At 48.0% G+C, this 24,588-nt stretch overlaps 1 protein-coding gene across 5 annotated transcripts in view; it reads right to left on the bottom strand.

Annotated features, from left to right (window-relative positions):
• The window catches only part of PROX1 (prospero homeobox 1), a 48,694-nt gene extending 30,190 nt beyond the window's left edge, over positions 1 to 18,504 (bottom strand). For 2 of the 5 annotated variants that reach the window (XM_048936058.1, XM_048936062.1), the window contains exons 1-3: positions 16,933 to 17,241; positions 8,929 to 10,717; positions 2,418 to 2,525 (exon numbers count right to left, since the gene is read on the bottom strand). In XM_048936058.1, coding sequence (XP_048792015.1) covers positions 2,418 to 2,525; positions 8,929 to 10,650 — 1,830 coding nt within the window. In that variant the 5' untranslated portion in view covers positions 10,651 to 10,717; positions 16,933 to 17,241. Of the gene's footprint in view, positions 1 to 2,417; positions 2,526 to 8,928; positions 10,718 to 11,601; positions 15,635 to 15,696; positions 15,959 to 16,932; positions 17,242 to 18,119 lie in introns of those variants that run through there. The other 3 variants (XM_048936061.1, XM_048936059.1, XM_048936060.1) reach the window with 3 other exon arrangements.
• Positions 18,505 to 24,588: the final 6,084 nt, after the last annotated feature.

Raw genomic sequence — 24,588 nt, 5'->3', positions numbered from 1 at the left:
CTGCAGCACTACAGATTTTGTGTTTGGTCGCAACATTTTTTAATTTATTGCCACCTTGGGGTGGGGAAAGGAGGAAGAAGAAAATGTTTTTAGTTTTGAGGCAGCTCTGTGCTTTCCCTGAGGGCCTGGCCCTGGTATTCCAATCGTACCCAAGCTTTACTCTCATATTTAAATTTCTGAAATAAATCACCACCTTAATACAGTTCCCTTTCATTTTTAAGGGCAATTAGTAATGAAATTAAATACGATCACTTCAAGTATGACATGGTGTGCATTCAGCTTTATTAATATAGCCACGATCTTCGGAGCCAAACATTTGGCCAAGGAATGGAAATGTCTCATTAGGGTACCTATTTACATATGTGTTTTCAGCTCACGGACGAGAGCGTTCCAGTGGCAAGCAGCAGCCTCGTCGGTCCTGCTCAGGGACACCTGCTTAAACTGCAACGATGCGCTGGCTCCAGCTAAGCAGAATTACCTTCTTTTGCTTCCGCAAGTGGGAGCGGTGAAGCTAATGGGGCTGCACGTGGGCAAAAGGGGGAGCAGTATCTGGCCTGAGGAACGCCGCACGTGCCAAGCACTTTGAAATGTTCAGAGGCATGGAAAATAAAACCAAGGAAAGCCGAATGTGTCTAGCATCTGCACCCCAGTGTGTGGCAGTGCTGGCTCTGCTTGGATGCCATGTCTGGCCAAGGAGGTGGTGGCTCTTACTTGTGGGCAAATGACCCCTGGCCCTATGGGCAGTACCAGGGCTGCTTCTGGAGCTACAGAAATATGAGGCAGCACAAAAGCAAGTGACTAGTTTGTCAGAAGACAGTATGTGTGCAGACACACAGGCATCTACCTTCTTAAAAAGATGGAAAAAAGCAGCAGTGACTGGAAAAAAAAAAAAAGCCCCACACCTCCATGAGTTGGCTGTGCTACGGTTCATGCAGTGCAGGACCAGTGTGTGGGATCAGCGCTAAGAACACTCTCTCTGATTTGCCCACCCCAGGTGGATTCACTCCGAGAGCCAGCCCTCTTCTCAGCCCACTGCACCATTACACAGCTTTGGCTTTTTATGTGTGTGTGTTCAATGGTGGATGCCCCATCCCTGGAGACACTCAAGGTCAGACTGGCCAGGGCTCTGAGCGACCTGATCAAGCTGTAGGCATCCCTGTTTGTTCCAGGGGAGTTGGACTAGATGGCCTCTTAGGGTCCCTTCCAACTCAAATGATTCGATGATTCCTGACTGGCATTTAGTCTAAGCAGAGACTGTAGTGCTCTCCCCTTATGAAAGCTGGGTGCATGGCATCAAATGCCAGGAACCTCCACTGTAGTGAGTGAGTGAGTGCATACCACAGTGCAGGGGGAATAAAGGAAAAACTGCCAGCAAATTTCACCAGAGGGAACTGGTCAGCAGAAACTGGGCCAAGTTCACAAACCTATGGGATAATCCATCTCTAAGACTGGGGAAAAAAAAACAAAAAACAAAAAACAAAAAACAAAAAAAACAAACAAAACAAAAAACAGGAAAAAAAAAAACAACCAAATAACAAAAAACCATAACCCAAAAGTGATTAAAAGAAGGATTTTGGTAATTTGTTAGGGGGGCAAGCTAACAAAGTAATTTCAGCTAATGTGATGTTTATAAAGTTACTTAGATAATGATACCATGTATACCATTATAATCATTAAAATCCAATCTATGTTTAAAAAAAAAAAAAAAACTTAGATGATTAACACAAAATCAAGTTGATGTGAAGGAACAATTACTTTTAGAAAAAAAATCAGGAGGTCCTAATATTCTGTAGAATGAGGGAGGATGCAGCTGTATGTCGACAGCTTTCATATCCTCATTTGAATAATGTGGCCTGAATCTGTCACTTTATTCATCCTCCTTATGCTCAGTGTACTCTGCATCAACAACAAATTAAGTTGTAAATAAGAGACAATCATCACTTTTGTTTTTAAGCAGCTTCTGCATGGAGAATTTCAATGTACTGTTTCTTTTTGACGGAAAGAAAGGGATTCTGCACTGTGCTTATGTAAGCACAAATATGAGGAAACCAACCGAAATGAAACAATAAGGGAACACTTGAGAACTGCTCCAAAATGTTCTTGGAAGCACATTTCTACCACCACAAATCTCTTTTTAGATAGGATAAGCATAAAGGAAATTGTTTAGTTTACCGTAACACTAATTCTTACTTTGCTCTCCAGTGCTAATAACTCTTTTATTACTATTATTATTATTAATTTCCAATCCTCCAATCTCCCCTTTCCACAACCAGGAAAGGGCATAACCTCAGGGAAAGGAAGAAGTCAGCTATGGCTTTGTGTGCTCAGAAGCGCCACTGACCTCTGAGGAAAACCAAACTTCTTTATGACCCAACACAGCATGCAGTAAGAATGCGGAGGGGAAGAGGTTTTCTTACCTTTACATCTGAGAAGTAGGTTTTCAGCATATTGGAACTTGGGTACCGGGTGTAAAAGAACATGAGCTTGGCCTTTTTCAAGTGGTTCGGCGATAAGCCTTCCTGCATGTAGGATTGGACTGGTAAAGGAAAATGCTTGGCTTGAAAAGGCTGCTTTCTGAGCGTGCCCCATGCACACACTGCACCCCCAGCCTGTGGGAGACTGAAATGGCCATGCTGTGATTTTCTGTAAATGGCAAAATGAGGGATGAGGAGACACACAACCCAAACCTTCTATTTCCTATCAGTTTCGGGAATTCTCCAAGTTTACAGCTTGTGTACCATATGTATGTTCACTTGTTGCTAAGGAAACATGTGCTGCGCACAACTTATCAGGAGCTTTTTCTCCCTCTCCTCTGCAAGTCCAGCCCAAGTTTCGTTTCCCCTCAGCACTGCACTGCATGCAGCGAGTGAACTGAGTATATGAGCTACGCACAGGGTGCTCCAGCCTTTGGAGCAATGCCTCCCACAGGCAGCACATTTCACCTGCTCTGCTCCCATCCCAGCATCCTGAGCTGCTCCCTTTAATCCCGTTACAGCACTGCCTCAATAATCAAAGCCAAATTTTCCAAGAGGCAGAGCCCCTCCACCCTATGTTGTCGCCTTCTGGTTGAGCCAGTTAACTCCTCCTCGGATGAAGCCGCATTTGGGGCTCCACGATCGATGGACGCGGGCTAGCGGATCAATAAATGGCCACTTACCCTATAACGCAGCCTATTTATCCTGGAAACATCATTACCTTTTAGATCTGTAAACAGAAGCAACGAAAACAGTTCCCAAGGGAATGCGAAGCTAACCATAACCATCTCGGCTTGCTGATTTTCTCCCAGCTCCTTGGCTCTCTTTTGTGCGCTGTGCGCGAGGACGGCTCTGGTCACATCTGCGCCGCAGGCTGGCCCTGCCATTTCCTCAGCAAATTAATGGCTTTATAATTTATCAGAAATGAAGATGCACGTGGAGAAAATGAGTGTGGCCCCCACAAGGTCAATTAAGGGTTCTTCCCAGAAGCTTCTCCGAGGTCTGTTTCTCCCAGATGCAACTGCTGAAAACCTCACTCCTTTCACACCTGACGGAGGGGGAAGCTCGGCCACGTCCACATGCACACTACAGCCTCTCTGCCCTTGCTTTGGGGCTGGGAGCATGCTGGCACCAAGCACCTCCTGCGTCGGGAACTTGGACACAGTGTTATGGCAGGCTACTGCCTATTAGCCAGCCTTTTTCAATAAAAAACCCCTTTTCTCTAATTTCTGAAATCAGCGGAGCCCTTCTCCTTTATTCCAGATATAAAATAAGATTCATTTTCAGACTGAAAAAAATATGGCATTAAAAAAAAAGAAAAAAGTCATCAATAACATTAGTTTAAAAACCTCTTATTATCTGGAAGTAGAAGGAGAATGGCTGAGCCGAACTTGCATTTTGTTTTAGATGCTCACTGATTACAAAGAAGATAATTTATGACTGACATACTTCTTGTGCCAAGAGAAGAGTTGAAAGAACCTCCAGTTACCTCCATTAGACTGATAGAGAAGTCTAAAAGAGCATTACACTCTGCAGTGCCATCTGTCAAAATACGTAAGTGAAATAATAGTAGCAAGCTGTCACCTATTGCTTAGAGATAAGAGTTTTAGACAAATCAAAACTTCTGCACCAGAAATCCACTTTGTTATGCGATCGTTTCAGGGGAGAGGGAGTATGAGGGGGAACTTCAAAAAGTAAAAGAAATAAAAACCCTAAGCCTCCTTAATTTGTGATTCTTCGGTCGCCGTCGACATGCTAATATCGGGTACGGCACACATTTTCTTTCAGTGCGAGCTAAAGGATGGACTTAAACTTTCAGGGCAAAAAAAGCTCTCCTATTTGCTGGATTTAAGCATATTAGGCAGTTGTCTAAGCATTTTGATTCCTTCTGCATTTAGGATTTTTAAATATTTTCTGCCCTAATGCCGGCGGATATTGATATTGAATTAAACACGTATTAAAAGATGTTCTAAGACTCAAATTCCCAGAAATCCATTTTCTATTAAAATTATACTTGTTCCTAAGCACTTGGCAGCCTTAAAGCTGTATCGAATATGCGACCAATCTGTGTATCTTGATCCTAAGGTTAACGCTGCACTGTGATAAAAGATCTGATCTGTAATAATCTAGCAAAAAATAGTTAATGACAGACTTAAGAGCAAAGAATTAGATAAGCCATTGCTATTTCAGAAAAAAAGAACTGAACTGACCAATTGCTTAATTTCCTTTTTAAGTGCTTGGGCTGAAAAGCAACTGTTCTTCCAAGAAAGCACTAGCTGTTTCCAGGATACTTACACACGCACAATGACTCATGATGAAATAGATTCAGTAAACATACAGCTGTACTGAACACGAGCTAAGCCCCATTCAAGGCCAGGAAAGAAAACGAGCACAAATAAATATTAAGGAGGTAAAGGGAGGAGGGGTGCCGAATGGAACGCAAACAAGCTCCGTCCCAGCAGCTCGTGTGGCTTGCCTCAATTCTCCCAGCTATAGCTTTGTGAAGACAGATGACATTCAATTCTATGGGTAATGCAAAATAGACAATAACTGCTGAAACTTGAGCCAGCTGCCAGGTGTAAAAAAAAAAAAAAAAAAAAAAAAAAAAGAGAGAGAGGAAGGAAAAAAAAGGAGGAGAGAAAGAAAAGTTGATAAATCCATAAATTAATGAAAGACATCTGCTCAGGAACATAAAAGATCAGAGGAACAGTGTACTGCAGCTGAACCTAAAGCAGTGTTCAAACAACCTGAGAGCTCAGCGCTGTGCTTACCCAGTGTGACGCCACCTCACCTCACCCAGCAGCAGCAAAAAGGCAAAACGTTAAGAAATAAGAAGAGAAAGACTGGGAATGAAACCTAGATGCGCTCCTGTGTGTGTTATCCAGGGAAGCTGAGAGATAGCGTTTGGCTCTTTCGCACTCTAATTCTCCTGGGGAGCTCTCTCCTCTATTGCAAAAAATATTTTTCAGTGGGGATTTCTTTCACTTCTATTCCCCTCATCCACAGCTCCCAGAAAAACTCCAGCAGGCTGTTCTAGTGCTGAGCTGAAAGGAAAGAGTCAAGAAGGGGCTGTATCAGGTAGGCAACCTGCACTGGCAAGGCTAAGCTGCTCCTTCAGTTACACCTCAGCTGCTTTTAATCAGCAAAACTCCAAACTGCTGTATCTCAGAGCATCTTCAAGACCTTCCAAAGGATGGGCCAGCTGAAAGTGCTCCCCTATTGCCCAGGTTTTACCAGCAGCACCGAGCTAACCAGCTTGCTGTACAATCACTTCTTCCTCTTTTTTTTTTTTTTTTTTTTTTTATTTAAAGTTTAATTAGTTTAATTCTAGTCAGATGTAATAACTCCTCATTTTGAAATGTTGTAATTCGTTAATTATAGCTTTCGTATATTGGGACTGCGAAACACATTCCAGTTGGATGGGAATTCTGCTTAAAAATAAATAAATTGCAGAAAGTTTCACTCGTGTCTCAGACCCTCCTGCCAGGGAGAGAGCACCCAACTCCTTCACCTTTCCCAATGTCTCAGCAGCACACAGGCTGCTGTTGTGCTGCAGTTTTGGTCTATGCAAATGTTTGGGGACTGAACAAGGCTATTTTTCTTGAGATGCAAAGAGGATGCATGACAAAGGAAGACCATGCAGAAAAACAATTGGCTGTCTGTTTCTTTCGGAATTTGAATAAAACTTAATATTTGATTAAACAGATTAGTTTGCAAAGATATAGACTGCATTCAGAACGAAGACGGGAATTCATGCTGCAGGTGCATCTTATCTTGTTCAGCAACATACGCAAACATTAACCGTTTCCTTCTGCAATTCAGCAAAGAATGATCAGATGCGTTTTACAGGCATTGGTTAAAAGAAACAAACAGAAAGCGGGCTGGTGCGGCGCGTTAGCCTACCACTAAAACCTGAACTTGGCTCTATCCGCCCGTCTTATGTTCTCATCCTGCCTGTATTGTCCAGGAAAACAGATGTTGCTTTCTGCAGGGAAGAAAGATCTGCTTCTCCGAAGAAATCTACTCCTTGTGTGTGCACACTCAACCATGTAAAATAAAAGCACCGCAACAGAACCTACCACAAACAAACCAACCTCCGTACCGCGCCTTTCCCTGGAAACTGCAGGCTACCTGTGCAAACGAGCTGCTGCTGGAAAACAACAACAATGTCCCTGAGCTGAACTGTGCAGCAGAGCACACATCGTGTACAAATGCTCTTTAGTAAATCTGCTTTTCCTAGCAGCTCTGCATGCAAACCCCGGCCAGACAGAATGCTTCCCCAAGGGCCGGGAAAGGAGGAGGGCAAGGATGGAAGTGGAGCGGCCCCAGTGCTCACTGCCCTGGCTGAGCCCCATGCACGGCACTCTCACCTTGGTTCCAGCAGGAGCTCTGCTAAGGACTGCCAGTGAGGATGGCTGGAGTAAGGGGGAGAAAGAGCAAGAGGGAGGCAGGGATGCGCTGGGCAGAGAAAACCACTTGCAGCCACACACATTTCATACCCCTTAGGCTCCTGTCCTAGGATGGGAGAACTACTTTGACATCACCACAATCAGCACCTACTGCACTGTGTGGTAGGAGTGACTTAATTGTTCTGGTCTGATTGCTGCCCTCGGCTGCCACTCGTGCTGACCTCAGGACTGCTCTGAGAGCATCGCAGCTCACTTCTCAGCATGTGAGAATGAATTTCGGTTTGGATGTATGAAAGTAACTGGCAGTGACTGTGAATGATGCTGGCTTTGAACTGACTCCCCTGTTTTGCCATATAGTATATAAGGCAAAGGAAAGATTTCCCTGCTGCCAACAGGAAAAAAGTTCTCCAGATGTCAAGCCTGTTTCTGGCTGGCTCTTGGAAATGCCAGCAGCTGTGGAAGGTGCAATCAAGCCATTCCTCCTACAGAAATAGGACTACTCACACAGGTCAGCCTAAAAAACACTGGAGAACAAGGATTCTTCCTTGGGCTTGGATGGCAAACCCTCAGAGGATGAGTGGATGACCCTGAAGCAGGCATCCCGCAAGTCTCCAGCCCTGCCCACACTCTGCTGGGACTTCACACACCCACAGACAAATTGCTGCAATTCCCCAAAAGCTCTCAGATCTGCTAATGTCCGAGAAGGCACCCAGTGGTGAGCCACAGCCTTGTGCAGCTGCCTCATGAGACAGCCCTGGGAAGGGGACAATCTCCACATATCACCACTGTCACTCTACAGGGACTGGTCACAGCCATGGCCAACAACTTGGGAATGAAATGTGCTCCATCTAAGGTTCTGTACTTGCACTGCTGCCTTCTGCTGGGGTGCAAGAACAGGGATAAGATGTCTACATTCCCTTCATTCAAAATCCTCAGTTTTAGCATTGAGTAGACATGGCATTTTATTTATTTTTAATACAATTGTGCTTGAAAGAAAAATCTTTTGACCAAAAAGCAAGTTAAAGGTAACAAGGCAAGGAGTGGGAGGTGTTACTGCTAAAAAAGAAAAAAGATAATAATCTATATTGGTGTCCAGGAGAAAAAAATATATATATAACTATGTCTGGTTATGCTTAAATAAAAGCAGAGCTGTATTTTTCCCCAAACTAAACCCTGAAATACAGCTAAAGAGAGGGAGTTCATTTTTTTTTTTTTCAAGGAGGGGAAGTGTGCTGAAAATTTAATACAGCTGAAGTTTTATATTTAATTGTTCTCCCCAGCTTTCCAAAATAATTTGCTTTGTGTACGTTAGGACAAAAGATTTCTGTGTATGGCTGAACAGAGGTTAATCATGCATAGCAGGCAGCTGCACCAGAGCTGAGGAGCAGACCTCTGGGTGGGGGAAAGAACTTGGTGCTGCCTCAATAGATCAGTACCTGGGCCTTTTGTGCTTTATTTCCCTTACATGAGAGGTGGAGACCCACAAAAGATTAAACTGTCTCTCCGTGAGCTCCAGCAAGGCCACCATTAACATGGGAGGGGAATAATAGAGTGGATTGGTTTGGAGGGGAGTTCAAATCCTGAAACCCCAGCCATGGGCAGGGCTGTCCCCCCAGCCCAGGCTGCCAAGGGCTCCATCTAACCTGGCCTGGAGCATCTCCAGAGATGGCACCACAGTTTCTTTGGGCAGCTGTGCCACTGCCCCACTGCCCTCTGAGTAAAGAACTATTCCTAACACCTAACCTAAACCTCCCCTCTAACAGGAGGTGGCCACGCAGTGTTTTCAGCTAGGGTCATCACCTCCTGACTAGTGGGGAGGGAAACTCAACTGGATGGCCTAAAACTTTGTGGGGACAGGTGTCTCTTCTAGTTTGTATGCTGTGGCTGGAGGAGCACCTGCAGTTACCCGGTGTTTTAGCCCCCACCTGCTCCCCATGCCAGTGCCCCCCAGCCCAGCGCCCTCAGGTCAGCCCCACAGTGTGGGTCAGCCTCTGTTCCTCTCCTGCAGGCCACCATGGTGAACCCTCGCCTTCAGAAAAGGATATTGCACTTCCCGAATAGGGTGAGATTTCGGACATGTCTTGCAGATCACCACACTCGGACTTTATGAGGGACAAGGAGAGTCCTTCAGCGGCGCTGGGGGGGTGAGCAGGTGAGCAGGGATGGTGGTTCATGTGGTGTGACGACATCTTGGTCCTCAGGCTGGTGGTCTCCCGGGTCAAGTCCAGGGACTCAGGGGAGGCACGCTCTTTCCCTGGGAAGGAGGCCGACGGGGCGCCCAGAGGGCTCTGGAAGGGGTAAGCCATGAGGGGCAGCGGGAAGGGGTGGCGGAAGGAGGAGGTGGAGAAGCCGGCAGTGGCCGAGAGCGGGGACTGGTGCAGCGAGGCGTGGTGGCTGCCAGCTGGAGGAGCCGAGGCGGGCTGGTCGGAGGAGTTCTTACGGACGACGAGGGGCAGCGCCTCAGTCTGGTCTGTGGCGCCGGGCATGGGGACACTGCCAAAGGTGTCAAGGGGGTTTGGAATGATGACGTCCCCAAAGCACTGCAGGCGCTGGTTGGCCGTGTGGAAGTTGTGGTTCTCCCCGTTGACCGCGAACCTGGCCTGTGGGATCTGGAGAGGCGGGAAGACCTGAGGAAGCTGGCGGGAGGGCTTGGACGAGAAAACTTTCACCACTGTGTCCACAACTTGTGACATGGCGGTGTTCAGCTCTTGCTTCAGCGTCTCAGCCAAGTGTTTGCCTTCGGGATGGAAGGAATTCGGCCCTTGCTCCTTCTCCTTGGGACCTTCTCTTTTCGGCTTGTTCTCCCCGATCTCCTGCTCCCGTATGAGAGCCCGCGCCCGGTCGATGAACTGCCCAGGATCCAGCTCGCACATCTCACTGTCCGACCTGCCAACGGAGTCGCCGGCCTGGGCATCCATGGTCTCGGAGCGCATGCTGTCTTCGGACAAGTTGCCATCTTCATCATTTTCAGAGTCGGTGCTGTCGTAGATCTGGTAGAACTTCTCCTGCAGCTGGCGCAGCTGTTTCTGCATGTCCTCCAGCTGCTGCTTCAGCTGTCGGCGCTCCTCTCGCTTCTGCTCCTTCCTGGCCGAAACCAGCTGCTGGAAGCTCTGCTGCTGCTGCTGCGGCAGTTTCTGCTTGCGCTTGTTTTCTCGGTAACTTTCTCGAGGGCTGACGGACTGCGGAGCTATTTCTCTTTCGTTTTCATTGCCCCTTAATGCCACACTGGGGGAATGGCTCATACCCCGAATGATATTCTCAACCCGGGCGCGTTTAGCTCTCAGGTGCTCGTCGCATAACCGATCCACATCAAACTGGCTCATAGTCGGCCTGCCAAAAGGGGAAAGACACTCTTGGGGGCTGTCTCTTGAAGAGTTGCTGCATACATCCTCCTGATGTACTTCTGAGCCTGTACTAGAGAGACCGCTGGCTTGGAAACTGGGCTCGGTGCCACCATTTTTGTTCATGTTATTTTTCAACAGCTGGGAAATTATGGTTGCTCCTGGAAAAGGCATCATGGCATCTTCATACGAGTTCGCCCTCTTCAGCAGCTTGCGGAGTACATTTGACTTTTCCCCATCTGCATGCTGCACCACTGAATACTCAACATCCTGCTCTGAACCTTGGGGATTCATGGCACTAAAAAACGTCGCTCTTGCCTTTGCAAAAAATGCAGATGCTGTCCCTACCGTCCTTTTCACTCCAATGTCAACTCTTCTTCTCTTGGTTTGCCTGCTTAAGAGGGCTGTGCTGTCATGGTCAGGCATCACTGGACTGTTATTGTGCCATCTTCAAAAGCTTGTCAGCTGGGCTCAGCTCAAGAATCCTGGGACCCTGGCCAACAGAACAAAAGGACTGATGAATCATTTTCTTTAAATTTCTCCAAATTTCCTGACCTCAATCCTGAATAAAATGCAAAATGCATAGGCTCTGGGATTTATGGCACATTACAATTATTGCAATTTATTATGCACTCTGCTTGAAATGAAACATTTTTAAATATTTCTGCTCCACTGGTTTAAGATGGATTAAGATTTAAAAAAGCAAAAACTGCTTAAGCACCAGTAATATGATTCTCTTGCACAAATGCCTAAAATGATACTGTTTATCTTCAGAAGAAAGAGTAGATTAGAAGAACACAGCCTCTGACAACCAATTGATTAAATTTAGGGCATTGAGATACATGTTACAAAAGAAGATGAAAGTATTCCTTATTTAAGATTTATTGTTAAAACAAGAAATTGTATAAAATTTGGATTAAAAAAAATCAATTGCGATGTAAAAACTGTAATAGTGGTTTTGTATCTTAAAGAGATAACACTGGTAAATAAACATTCGAAGGTCAACTTTCCCTTAATTGTGGGCAGGATGGTATATGTGCACGAGAAAGGCAGAGAGAAACAGGCACATTTAGGCTTATGCTGAGAGCAAAAAAAAAAAAAAAAAACAACAACCAAACCTCACTTAAATCATTAAGGAAACATTTCTTCTGCTGCAAAGCAAAAATGAATTAAAATATTTTATGGCTAGGATTATAATATTTACATAGATGTGATCAAATAAAGACAAAAATGTAGTTCGTTAGCACAGCCCTGTGTGTACCAGTGACTAACCTTGATGGTGTTCTGAATTCCCCATGCATCCCTCCTTTCTTAACATACGTTCTCCAAGTAAATCCCGTTACCAAAGCCTGAAAATTTGGTGCTTTGCACACTGACCTACACGACACTAAATAATCTGCACAGCAGAAACAAGGCATGTTTGGTGTCGCATCCCTCTGCTTTAGAAAAATCTTCAGGAACAGTATCTCGAGTGCCCAGTGAAGCCCTTCTCGTGTCTGATATTTTGAATACACAGAATCTCAGTTCCTGTGACACGCAGAAAAGATGAGAAAAAATATGGGAAGATGAAAGAAGTAACATCAATCAAACGCATGAGAAAGGAAGGTACCTTCTCTTTATATGAACTCTCATTGTTTCCCAGGAACACAGCATAAAAAGATAGCACACTTCCTTGCATTTTGTAAAAGGCTCTTGACATAATTTGTGACTTATTAACTAGCGATGCTAAACTCACAGTGCACAGAAAGCTCCGGACGCTCTTTCCCATTTCTTAAATTTAACGTTTGGTAAAATTAAAATATTTGTCATGAGACGCTTATCTAATATTAAACTTTACATTTGCTTAACAGAGCACAATCTTCACAATAACAGGGTATATTGCCAAAGGCAGCATGCAGACTTTTTGGAATTGCTCCCATCTCTTTCGGTTCACCTGTAAAAACATCTACGTGCTCCCTAGGACTGCATCTGTGGCTAGTTTTGAAGAATGACTACCCATGCAAATAGACATAATTTCAGCATGAAATAATCTGTAAAATCAAGACAGGAGTTCATGCTTAGTTTGCAACCAGGATGAAAAAAAAAAATAACAATAAAAAGCTTTTAACACTTAGTAACATTATGGTTATTTTGCAGCCTTTGCCTACGTATTCTGGATGTACTACTGGAGAATTTTCAGAGATATGGTGTCAGACAGTTATGCAATGGATGCGATGTTTGTTTGTGTTACCAACTCCTTGCATGCAGGAAAGCAAAGAATGACAGAAATTTAAAAAAAAAAAGGTCGTGAATTCAGATGGGAAACCCAGAACCTTATATCATTCCCAAAACACTGCCTTCAGAGATGGGTCTTTATCACATCAGAAGGTGGAGTTTGGAGGCCGTAGGAAGGAGCACTGCCGCAGGGCCTGGCTGTACCACCTGCACCTGAGTGCACGAGATGCTTGGCTACCAAAATCCTACCAAAATCGCTACTGCCAGTGACAGGATGGGCCCTACTGGACAGCACAGCTCGCAAAACCCATCTCCCGCTTTCTTTGAATTGCTGCAAAAGGATCAGACTCAAACTCTAACTATTGGGTCTTCCTTTTATAATAGTAAAAAGAACAACTTGGAGGAGTCAGGTTTTCCGAAGGGTGGGTTTTGCATGCTGGGGGCAGGAAGGAACCACACACTGCCCCAGCTGTTCAGCGGGAGATACCCACATGGTGCTAACAAGGGTCAAGGTTGACCTTCCAGCCTAGTGGCGCTCACCTGCAAGCGATACAAACTAATTGCAAGATAACCATAAGAGCCCTTGTTTGCTGCATGTACGGTACTCTGAAGGCATTCTGCGTAAAGACAGCGGTTGCCAATAGGAAAAAAACAACCGGCACCAAAAACCTTCATGCCTTTCCTTCCTTTTCTGCCGTCAAGTTATGCTTGATTAAGATCCAGCAGAATGTTCCCACACTCGCACCAAAACTCTCATGTCATTTTCCCAGTTTTGTACGTTTCCTAGCAAATTTTCGGTGCCTGAACGCAGTTTCCCACTCTCTTGCCCAATCCCAACCAAGGACACGCATGGGGAGGGCTCACTGTACCCTTGAGTCAGCAGTGCAGGAAATAGGTTGTCCTGCACCCGGCCAGAAGGTCAATGCCGCGCATCCTTCCTCCCTAGCACCCATCTTCCTTTCCCTGAGCCCCACACCAGCAGCAGGAGGTGCTCCCTCCTGCCCTCATGAGAAGCACCAGGGGTATGGCACCCCTAAGCCAAGTGTTCAGCAACATTCGCATTTGCCCTGGTGTTAGACTGAGCCTACAGACCACTAGCATTAAGGCTCACATCTCTGGTGGCTTATAGATGAGGAACGGCTCTACTTCAGCCTGGCAAAATGGGAAGGACACTGTGCTGCCATTTCGTATTTTGGTCTTGAAGGACCAACGCCAGTTCACGCCTCAAGGAAAGCCCCGTACAGCAGGCAAGCCCCAGCCTTGGATGGTAAAGAGATTAGACCTGCGTAAACAGGGAAGTCTTGGGAAAAAAAAGAATTTAGGAAGTTCATGTCCTTTACATGGTACCACTATTTAGCTGCATATCGTCTCAAAACCTTTTCATACATCTCCTGCCTCCAAATAGCTATCAAGAAATAGGCACTTAGAGATGGAGCTCCTAAAGATTTATACATAGATCCTGACAATGTAAGCTGTATTTCTTTCTGAGTTGCATAGCCTGAGATTTGTGAAGGTTAAATGTGCTCGACATGTCACCCTTGATACTCCTTACTTGCCAAGTGCAGTTTGTGTTAAATTCACACTCTGCATCTCGGGCCCCAATGCACACAATGCGACTTCCTCAGACACCAAACGTTTTCCATTCCCATGCAGCCCAGACCTGCAACAAGGGCCTCAGCACTTCCGAGCCCACCCAAAAAAATAGCTTGCACTGTTTTATTTGCAAATTTACTTTTAAAACTTCTGTTTAAGGAGATTTGATTAAAATGCAGCTATAAAGAACTTCCTAATGGTTTTATTGTATATCTATGGGACATGCACTGACATGTTAAGCGGGAACGGATTAATTCCTACATATCAAAGAGTCACTGCTCCCAAACCATTGGCCAGAATAATCTTTAGAAAGAAATAGAACATTAGATATTTAATCGATTATTACAGAATCGATTTCTGTAATCAATTTTATTAACTCCCTAGAAAGATGTAGATCGTTTTCTCCCACATTCATTTATACACCTAGGAGATACAAGCGATATTTCACTTTGATCACACTCTACCCAGCCGCACCGAAGGGACTTGGTCTAACCTGAGGTACCCAAGTGATAGGAAAGAGCCCTGGAATACAAGAGCAAAAGGATAAGCCCAGCAAATATTCACAGCTGAACACAAGGAGCTCTAAGTTCGTAGAGCTGAAATTGTCCCTATCTTGCTGCAAGTCAACAACTCTTAGGTCTGGTGTTTGCCTGCCCCATGTCAGCTCACGACACCAACGCCACGCAAGGAATTCACCATGCTCCTGCTACCAGAAATATGCAGACCTTTCACTCCAAGGCACTACGTTGGGCATGGCTTTGCCAGAAGCAGCCAGGAAGAACACGATGAAATTATTGCAATCAACAGCATTGCCCAGACAAAACCACAGCGAGGATCTGAGGGCAGATGATACTCCTTCCCCATAGGTCTGCTGAGCGCTGAAATCACTTCAACAACTAACAAAAGTACTACCTTTCTCTGTAGGGCTTTGGTACAAGTTTTCTCGGGATCAAGGCTTATCTGACTCCCCTAGCTGGAACATACCATGAAACACAGCAGAAATAATGAGCAACTCTTCTCATAGCAAGAACTGCTTCATTAGGATTCCCCCATAACAAGAAGTAAAATTCAGAAGGCAATTAACTCCAAGACTACACTACCTACAGCCTGTCCCAGAGTGGCCAGCAGGGCCCGGCCCAGCAGTTCCATGCTTCCTAAAGCCCAAACCCATGCAGGCTGGGATCAAACCGGCAGGTGGGGGTCAGCATCTCCCTACTTTAGGCCTTTGCTTTGGGGAGATGACGGCCCTCCTGCAAACACCTGCACTGTTGGGAGAAAGGTTCCTTCAGCGAGAAGGAAATTGAGCTGTTCGTGAAATTAACATGTTTTCCTCCTTTTCTGCCAGCTTGCTCCTTGTTATTTCACTGACCAAGAAGAAAATAACTCAGAGACAGCACTGACACGGCTGCACGGCAAATTCCTGCCACCAACTCAGCCCAAGTTCTCCAAGGGTTTCCCTCTCGCTCCACGATGCCGTTACACCAGAACCCCACAACGAGTTAGCGCAGCTAACAGAATAAACCAATTTGGGGATCCTACCCACGACAGCGTTTACAGCTCTCCCCGGAACCAAATTAAACTCCAATTTCAAAAAGTTCTTAGGTCTTAATCCCTCACCTATCGCCTGGTCATAAAAAGACAAACCGAGACATAAAAAGTACAAACCGAGAGGCCTCGGAGCAGCCGGTAGGGAAGTTGGCTGCGTACTCTCCGGCGGTCGGGACGCAGGTTGCCGATAATTTAATGGGAAGCAAAAAGCGCCCGCGGTTCTACTTCTTACCGCAGCCCAACTCGCGGGCTGCCGATACCTCTCCTATAGGTGATACTCCGTCCAGCCCCCCGCGCAGCACCGTCGCTAAAGGTGAGACGCACGGAAAAGGAACGCGAAACGGAGCGGCGGCGCTCCGGCGGGGAGAGGCGGAGGGAAGCTCCCACGGCCGTGCCCCGCGGCCGGGCCGGGTGCGGCGCTCCTCGGGGCTCCCCGCGGCTGGCACCTGCCCGGCCCGGCCCCCCGCCCGCCGCCCCCTTGGTCCCGGGGCTCCCCCCGCCCCGAGGGCTGCCCTGAGCGCACCCCGCCTCAACTCCGTTTCGACGCGCGGCAAAGCGCTCCCGGCCGGCAAAAGCCCCGAAGACCTCCGTCACGGGGAAAGCGGAAAGTTAAAGCCCCCCGCCACAGCGAACAGCGACCGACCGGCCCGAGAGCAGCGCTCATCCCCCTCCCGTGCCCATCTCGGCGCTTCCATCCCTCTCGGCCGCTCGGTACCCACCGCCCCGCGCCGCTCCCGCACCCCGCGGCTCGTCCCGGCGTCGGGAACGCAAAAGTGACCGCGATTAGGAGAAGGAGACTGAAAAGTCCCTGCCCCTCCCGGACGGGGTTAAAAAGGAGAAGTGGCGACACGCAAAGGACGGGCAAACCGGGGAGACAAAAAGCCGGGCGGCAAGAAACGAGACAAAGGGGAGTCTCGCAGGAGTTTAAAGCGAGGGATGGGGAACTTCGGAGGGAGCGCTGAACAACAGAAAGGAGCCGCGGAGCCCCGAGAAGCGCTGCGGGGACGGAACAAAACGCGGCCGCGGGGCGGGGGGAGCGGCGGGGCAGCATCGCCCGCAGTGCGCGTCCCTCGCGGAGCGCTGCCCGGGGAACCGCCGGCGCTCGGGGCTGAAGTCGCGGCAGTTTCGCTCCTCGGGAAGAGGAGAGCGGTGCCGGGAGCGGCGTTTTGCCGCTATTCGTTATTTTTCTAGCGGAAAAAAAGAAAAAAAAAAAAGAAAAAAAAGAAAAAAAAAAAAGAAAAAAAAAAAAGAAGAAAAAAAAAAGAGAAGAAAAGAAAAAAAAAGAGAAAAGGACTGGAAAAGCAAAAGAAATGGGAAAATAAGGGGGTGAGGAAAGGAAGAGAGCATACTTACTCCGTGCAAAGGCGACGAAACTGAGCCTCTTTTTTTTGCCGCTGGACAGAGAGCGAGGCGGCCCGGCACATGCACACCGCACGCACGACACACACGCACACACACTCACACACGCACAGACACACGCGCGCGCACACACACGCGCACGCACGCGCGGCCGCTGAATATTGTAATTGGGCGAAGGGAGGGCGAACGCGGGCGGCGCGGGGCCGGGATGTGCGCGGCGCGGGGGCGGCGCGGAGCGGAGCGGGCACGGAGCAGCGCGGAGCGCGGAGCGGGGCAGGGGCAGGGCTGGGCTGGGCCGGCCGAGCCGAGCGAGCGCTCCGCACCGCCACAAGATTTACTTTAAGACACAGCTGAAGGAAACAGGAAGACTACACGTCACGGGCCGGGTGACGTGAGCCCGGCCCGCCGCCCAATCGGAGGGCTCCTTGCGACGGGCCGGGGGGGGACCGGGGAGCACTTGGCAGGAGCGGGAGAGGAGCGAGGGGGCGGCGGGGGGAGCGCCGGGCCCGCCCCGTCCCCGCGGGAAGGTGGCCGCGGCCGCGCACCTGCGTGGGGCCGACGGGACGGGACGGGGCGGGGGGAAACTCCGTGGAAAGTCGGCCCCGGTGGGGCTGAACCGCTCGGGGTTCCCGCGTGTGGGTCCGGAGCTCGGCGCCGGGGGGGGTCCGGGAGCGGAGCGTCGCGGAGCGTCGCGGAGCGGAGGGGCCGAGCGATCGGCGCTCCCAAAGTTTTGGGGAACTCTGTCCCGTCCCGAGCTGTAACTGCAGTCAGCTGCCGGCCGCTTTAAATCTCTGGGAGAAAATGATTTCTGGTGGAAGAAGCGGGGATGCTCGTGGCATCTCCCCACTGCCGGCGCCGAGTGAAAGTTCGCACGGGGAATGAAGGGAGAGGGAACCGCGTCGTGCGCGGGGAGCGGCGGGGAGGGACGGGGAGTCCCGGCCGAGGGGATCCGGGCGTGCCCCCCATCCGCTGCGGGAGCCGCGCGCTGGGGCCGTCCTTAGAAACGGGGGCGCCGGGACTCAGCCCGGTTACACGTGGAGGTTCCTTCGGAGCGGGGAGCGCTGCGGGGCTGAGCGATGAGCTGGGGGGAGATGAGTTCTTTCCCCTTTTATTATTGTTATTTTTTAAAGGACACCGAGATCCGCGTAAAGGTGAAGCCGCGCGGTGCCGATTATACATACACAGCAGCCCTTGACAGCGCCTTGTCACTTTCGGGGCTCAGCGTCGCTTCGAGCGCTGTCGAGGAAACGCAGTCACCCAATGGGGAGCGAAGGGAAACTGAGGCACGGGCTGTCCCAGAGGCACGCAGTCCCCCCGACCCCCCTCGCGCTGCCAGATGCCGTCCTCCCACCCCGTATTCTCCTCATGTCCCAGCACAGCAGTTCGTAGAGTAACCCTGCCGCTGCCTGAATGGTGAGCGCTTGGGATTCTACTTCTTCCCGCCCCCAGTTAATTCAGAGTGATAAAGTTTGGATCCAAAGCCAAGCTCAGGTGTGGGAGCTCTGCTCCTGCCCTCGCTTTGATGCTTGCCACAAAGTTCGGATCACGGCGCCGCGTTTCCTACAGACCTGGGGCTGTGCTCAGCTGCGAGCTTCGGCCCCTCAGAAATAAATCCTTCTCCAAATTCTGGTGCCTCTGACGAGGAAATGAGCGCTGCGAGCTGACAGCTCCCTGCATTCGCATCTCTGTCTTCTAGAGGGGAAAAAAAAAAAAAAAAAAAGAAAAGAAAAGAAAAGAAAAGCAGATGCGAGAAACTTAGGAAAACTTTTGAAACGTGCCCTTGGCCATGGGTGATCCCACTGTCCCTTTGGAGGATGGCAACAGGATTGGAAGTGACAAGGGCTCACTGTTGGAAGTGCCTTTTCTTTGATCACCCTCCTCGCTGTGTCTGCTCACTCCGAGTGAGGGGAAGGGCTGTGCGAGCACTTTGCCGGTTTTCTTCTCTTTTTCTTTATTTTTAAAGGGGTGAGGTATATCCGAGCATTTCGTATGTAAAGAACACCCCCCCGTCACAAGGGCCTGATCCTGCTTTTATTCACGCCTCTGTGAATTCATCCAGGGAGCATCACCAGCGCGTGTGCGGGGCAGAGCAGCGCTGGGTGCGGGTGAGCGTTGCTGCGGAGTCTGAGACTTCCTCAGCCCCTCCTTGCAGATAAACCCTTGGAGGAAGATGCACCAAAGGTGCCTCAGCACAGTGCAATTTAATTCAAGAAGGTGGTATTGATGAAAACTGTTAAAAAAAAAAAAAAAAAAAAAAGGCGGGTGGGGGGAAGAAAAGAAAAAAAAAAAAAGAAAACCTCCAGAGAAGAGAAAGTGACTCAAACTAATCCTATTAAACGTGGTAGCATGTTTCTGTGCAGTGCGCTGAGAGATTAAGCACAGGAAAAGGGATAAGTGCTGCTTCAGTTTCACTAAACTAATGTGACAACTTGTCATTGGAAATCTTTACAGCTTGTTAGCAGATGACTAGCTGATTCAGATATGTTTTCTACCATTTCCTTTGTGTCTGGGGGAGGTGTTTTTTCTTTCCTGTTCCTTTCTTATCCATACTGCTCTATTCTGCCTTTTAATCCTTCATGTCTCCTTCAAGTCAAAACATTTAACTTGCTTTAATCAATATTTTGTTTTGAAGATGTCCCCTGACCTTTTGTTTGTGCAAATTAACCTTCAAGGGCACCTCATTCATTCATTAACCTCAGTGGGATGCCATATCCCTCGGACATTGCATTTTAGGTTGCATAAAGCATTTATGAATGTTTGGCAATATTGTAGTGAATGGCGGTAATACAGCTGCTATTCCTACTGCTTCTAATGATACATTCATTGTTCTCTCCTCTCCTCTCCTCTCCTCTCCTCTCCTCTCCTCTCCTCTCCTCTCCTCTCCTCTCCTCTCCTCTCCTCTCCTCTCCTCTCCTCTCCTCTCCTCTCCTCTTTCTTAGCACTCCCCCACCACTAAAGACATGGTGATGGTTGAGTAAATGGAAAAAAAACACTTTTCAACATTAAAGGAAGAGTGTTTGGAAAAGGAAGGCCCTGCTGAGGTGTAGAGGAAGCCTGTTTATTAGCACTGGACACCTCTTATCTCAGGCAGCTCCAGATGGATGTCCCCTTGGCAATTCCCACTCTGCCAAGTGGGGTTAAGCAGGGTGAGCACCTTGACGTGGGCTGGTGATCACCAGGGGATCATTGGCTCCTTCAGAGAGAAATTTTACCAGAAGCCAAGTATGGGGGAGGGAGAGCATCAAGCCCCAGCATAAAAGCTTGCACGTGGCCAGATTTACTTTTTGTGGCTGTTAAATTGCTTGCCCCTTGGGACAGAGCCAGGTTTTGATTGAGAGATAAAGTAGTTCAAATCTGTCAATAATTAACTGTCACTCAATTAAGGGTTTCTTAACAAATTAGCACTTGGTAGTATCCAAGGTGCGGAGTTTTTCATGGGAAAAAGCTGACAGAGTGACATTGGCCACTAAGTTGACCTGCCCAGTGAGGATTGCCTCATGTCCAGCTCAGCTTTCACACCATTGTGTAAATCTTGGGAACCGGTTTCTAAGCCCCGTTAGGTCCCTGTTGACATTAACCCTTTGTGCTTTACTGAGCTAGGCAATGTGGGACTGGGTCCACTACGTCAGAGCTGTACATAGGGGCAATGAAGTAGTTTTGGTGTCCATTTGGTAGTGGACATTTACTCATTTCCTTCCATCCCTTTCTAAACTTGCTGTGACATTACGGGCTCAAGTTGCACCAGGGGAGGCTCAGGTTGGGTATTAAGAAAAATTTCTTCTCACAAAGAGTGAGAAGCATTGGCACAGGCTGCCCAGGGAGGTGGTGGAGTCACCATCCATGGAGGTGTGTGGGGATGTGGCACTGAGAAACATGGTTAGTGAGCATGGTGGGGATGGGTCAGCGGTTGGACATTAGTGGTATTTTCCAACCTTAATGATTCTGTGGTTCTATGATAATCCTGTGGATGCACCACTCCACTCTTCCCTTAATTCTCCCTTGAGAAATCATCAATGAATGTCAGATGTTGGCCAGATCCAGCCATGGCCCCAAGGCCATGCAGGTTACAGTACCAATGCTGCTAGGCCAGGGATCCTCACAGACACTGATGGCAGCAAACCATGGGCTCTGGCAGCTCTAGCCATGGGCTCGTTAGTCCCTTCATTTGTTCCTGCTGAGGAGGGGGTCTGGCCCTGTGTGTTAGAAAACTCTCTGCCCCTTGTCAGATGGGATTTTCACAGCATCACACCTCTGGGAGGTGGGAACACCAAATCCCTTCAGAAGTCAAATGCAAACCTCTAGCAAATGTAGACCGTGAGGTGGGAGCTGATTTAATTCCATTTCTGTTCCTCCAGTAGAGGTTTATACTCAGTATGGTTAGGTGACATCAACAACTCATCCCAACACAGCCTTCCTTCCATCAACCCTATCACTAGAGCTGCTGGAGAGAGATGGCTCTTAGCCAAAGCCACTGTGGCTTGAAAACCCAACTGTTTCAGCAGCCTCCATGGGTAGGGGTTAGAGGCACATAACAATGTGCCGTGGGCTGCACTGTCCTGGTACTTGTATGAAAAGTCTCAAGAAGTTTGAAGTCATGAAGCAGGGGACGAAAAAGCACATTTGGTCATTTAAAACCATACTTGACTCTGCTGAATAATCAAACTGCTATTGAGCAGAAACGTTGTTTGGCTTTATAGGTTTACATTCTGTTGATTGTATTCTTAAGAGAGAGAGAAGGATATTTCCATAGAGGGATTGTAACCTGGGGGAATTTTTTAACCTGGATGATTTTTGTTCCCACTAAATTAATGTATTTTTACATTATACAGTGACAGCTTTAAGAAGCCTCTCTCCCCTAGTAAAAATCATTCGTATGATCTGAAGAATGTATATCATCTCTCACCTGTAAGGATGCAGTGCTGCAAGAGATGGAGGAGCATTTTTTTTCTTGAGCTGAGAGGCATCTAGTAACAATTTAAAACAGTAGCCTCGAGGCTACACTGTTTATTTTAGCAGGATGCAGCTGCTTGGGATGTTCCGTAGGTACTGAATAAGCCAAAGGATTTGGGAGCCTGAAGCAGAACATGGGGTAGCTGTAGATATCTGTGTGCAAGCTGCCACTGCAGCTCATCCCACTCCAGGGCCACTCTCTGAGTGCTGCCTCTGTGCCCAAGTAATGGGCAGCGGGGAATGGTGCTCTCTGAAGTCCCACCAGGGGCCAGTGCACATGCCTCCTCCACACTTAGGGGCTCTGGCAAAAATGCACTCAGTTCTGCTTTCTTTGCAAGATGTCCTCATGGTGGTGTCAGTTCCCATCTTTCATAGGATAGCCTACAAGTGAGGGTGTCCGTCCTAGCGGGGGGAAATGTGCTTTTAACACTTTCTTCATCCTGAAGGCAGGCAAAGTTGTGGCTCCCTTTTCCTGCAGAAATGCCTCAGCCATCAGGCTGGGAAATGGGATGATCTTTTCCCCTTGTTTCGGGGTTGTGTCTTGCTGCAGAAAGGAACCAGACTATCGACGAGCTGTAAGGAAAGGAAACGAGACAGCCTGAGTTAGTGAGAGGTGCTTACAGTGAACTGAGGGAGCAGCATTCACCATTCGGAGTGCTGTACTTCTGCCCATGACAGACAGCACTGTAAGGCAAAGTATATCTCTAGCCCAGCTGTTGACATGCCTCTGGGGCATGGTGCCCATGTTGCCCCTCTTCCTGCCCTCAGCAGCCTGCAGTCCTCTCTATAGTTCTGTGTAGCTTCCCTAGAGTGCATGGAAAGGGAGGATGTAGGAGCAGCTAGCATGAAAACACTGATATCTCTTATGTGACCAACAGGTACCTGCACAATGCAAACTGCTCATCCCACAGTGCCCTGTGCTGTCACCCGAGTTACCTGCAGTTACCAATGGCTCACACTTGGTAGAGCCACGATGAAAATAATGTAGGTAACTTCTTCAGGAGAGGAAATATGTCCTTAACATAAAGGTCAAATGGCATTTGTAACAACATTAATAACTTCAGAGCATCGTGCTGTTAGATTCTAGGAATGATTAGACCTCCCTGGCAGTGCTGTTCGGTTGTTTTACAAGAGAGATGCACTGTTTACCTCCTGAGAGATTCATAAGGAAAAAAAAATCCAATCTGTATCAATGAGTAAGATATTTTCCTTACCAGAGATATCGATTTAAATATTGACTTCACCACTGGAGGGTTATTTCACTCTGTGCTTCAGATACTCATGGTGAAGTGACATGTGTTTTATGTACTAATAAAGATGTGATTCCTGGGGCACTCGTCTTATCTTTAGGGCTTGGACTTTCTGAGTCCCGCTGCTTGGAAGCTACTGTCCTTTCTAAAACTGAGGACTTATTTTCCTCCGAGTAGCAGTGTTCTTTGCTCCATGTGAATTCCTTCTACCAGGATCCAAACAAACAAACCCTAAACATCGCACACAGCCCCATTGTCCTATCCGCCAGTTCTCCTTTCAGTCTTTCAGCGAGGGCTTTGGGCTCTGCAAGACAGAAGTTCCTTTATTTTAGGAACAGAAAAGGTGCCGCTGCTGAACCTGTTACAGCTCGTCTGGATGCAGCTGGGTGTGCTCTGGGACAGGGCTGCCCAGTCATACAGCTCCCACACCAGCTTGCCAACCCTGCCAGGCCTGGGGTCACATCCGTGGCAATAGTTTGTGGCATGGATCAGCAGCCCAGTGCTCATGAAGGCAGCTACATTGCAGACCAGATGTGCCAGCTGCCCCTTGAGCAAAGCACCAGCCTGGGAGCCAAAAAAACCCAACCACAACAGAATAACACCCCATCCCTGTTTCATAGAAACTTCAAGTCATTAAGTTTGGAAAAGACCTCTAAGATCATCTAATCCAACTGCCAACCCATTCCCACCATGGCCACTAACCATGTTCCTCACTGCCACATCTACATGCCTCTTGAACACCTCCAGGGATGGTGACACCACCATCCCTCTGGGCAGCCTGTGCCACTGACTCACCGCTCTTTCTGAGAAGAAATTTTTCCTAATATCCAATCTGAAATATTCATCCCCACCCCTATGACCACCAACTTACAGACTTGGTACCACAACCTGTGGTACTTCGCACCTTCTCCTCTACACCAGCAGGTTGAAATGGAGGTGTGATCTGATGCTAGCACTTGCACTTAACTCTTTGGCCTGTTTGGCCAAATGGGTTAACAAGAAAGCAGCAATTTTCAGAAGACAAATGCATGCAAAAGATTGCATCTTGCCTGGAATTCCTGAGGTTATCTGTGCCCATAGTTTGGAGGCATGGTCCATATCCCATTTGCAGCAGTGTCTGTGTGAACAAAGACAGACATTGCCACCCCTGCAAGTCTCTCCCCTGGAAGTGCTGAATTTCAGATTGCAGCCACAGACCCAAGGCTCAACTCTCAACCTGTGATCAAGGAAGAGTCTTCTGGAGGTATCCACAGCCAGAGAGGATAAATATCGTACAGGGAACTTGCCTTTTTCTTGGTACACAATTTATATTTTACCTGAAATGTGGGGGTTGACATACGTACCAACTCTTTATTAACCCCAGCAGTGCAATTCCTTATAAAGAGGCTGTTATTCAGCAGAAGCAGCATTGCTGAAATACCTACAGAGTCCCAGCAAAAATGTCAGGTTT

This window comes from Lagopus muta, chromosome 2 (assembly GCF_023343835.1).
Source record: "Lagopus muta isolate bLagMut1 chromosome 2, bLagMut1 primary, whole genome shotgun sequence".
Lineage (NCBI taxonomy): Eukaryota > Metazoa > Chordata > Aves > Galliformes > Phasianidae > Lagopus > Lagopus muta.
This window is presented reverse-complemented; position numbering and strand designations above follow the sequence as displayed.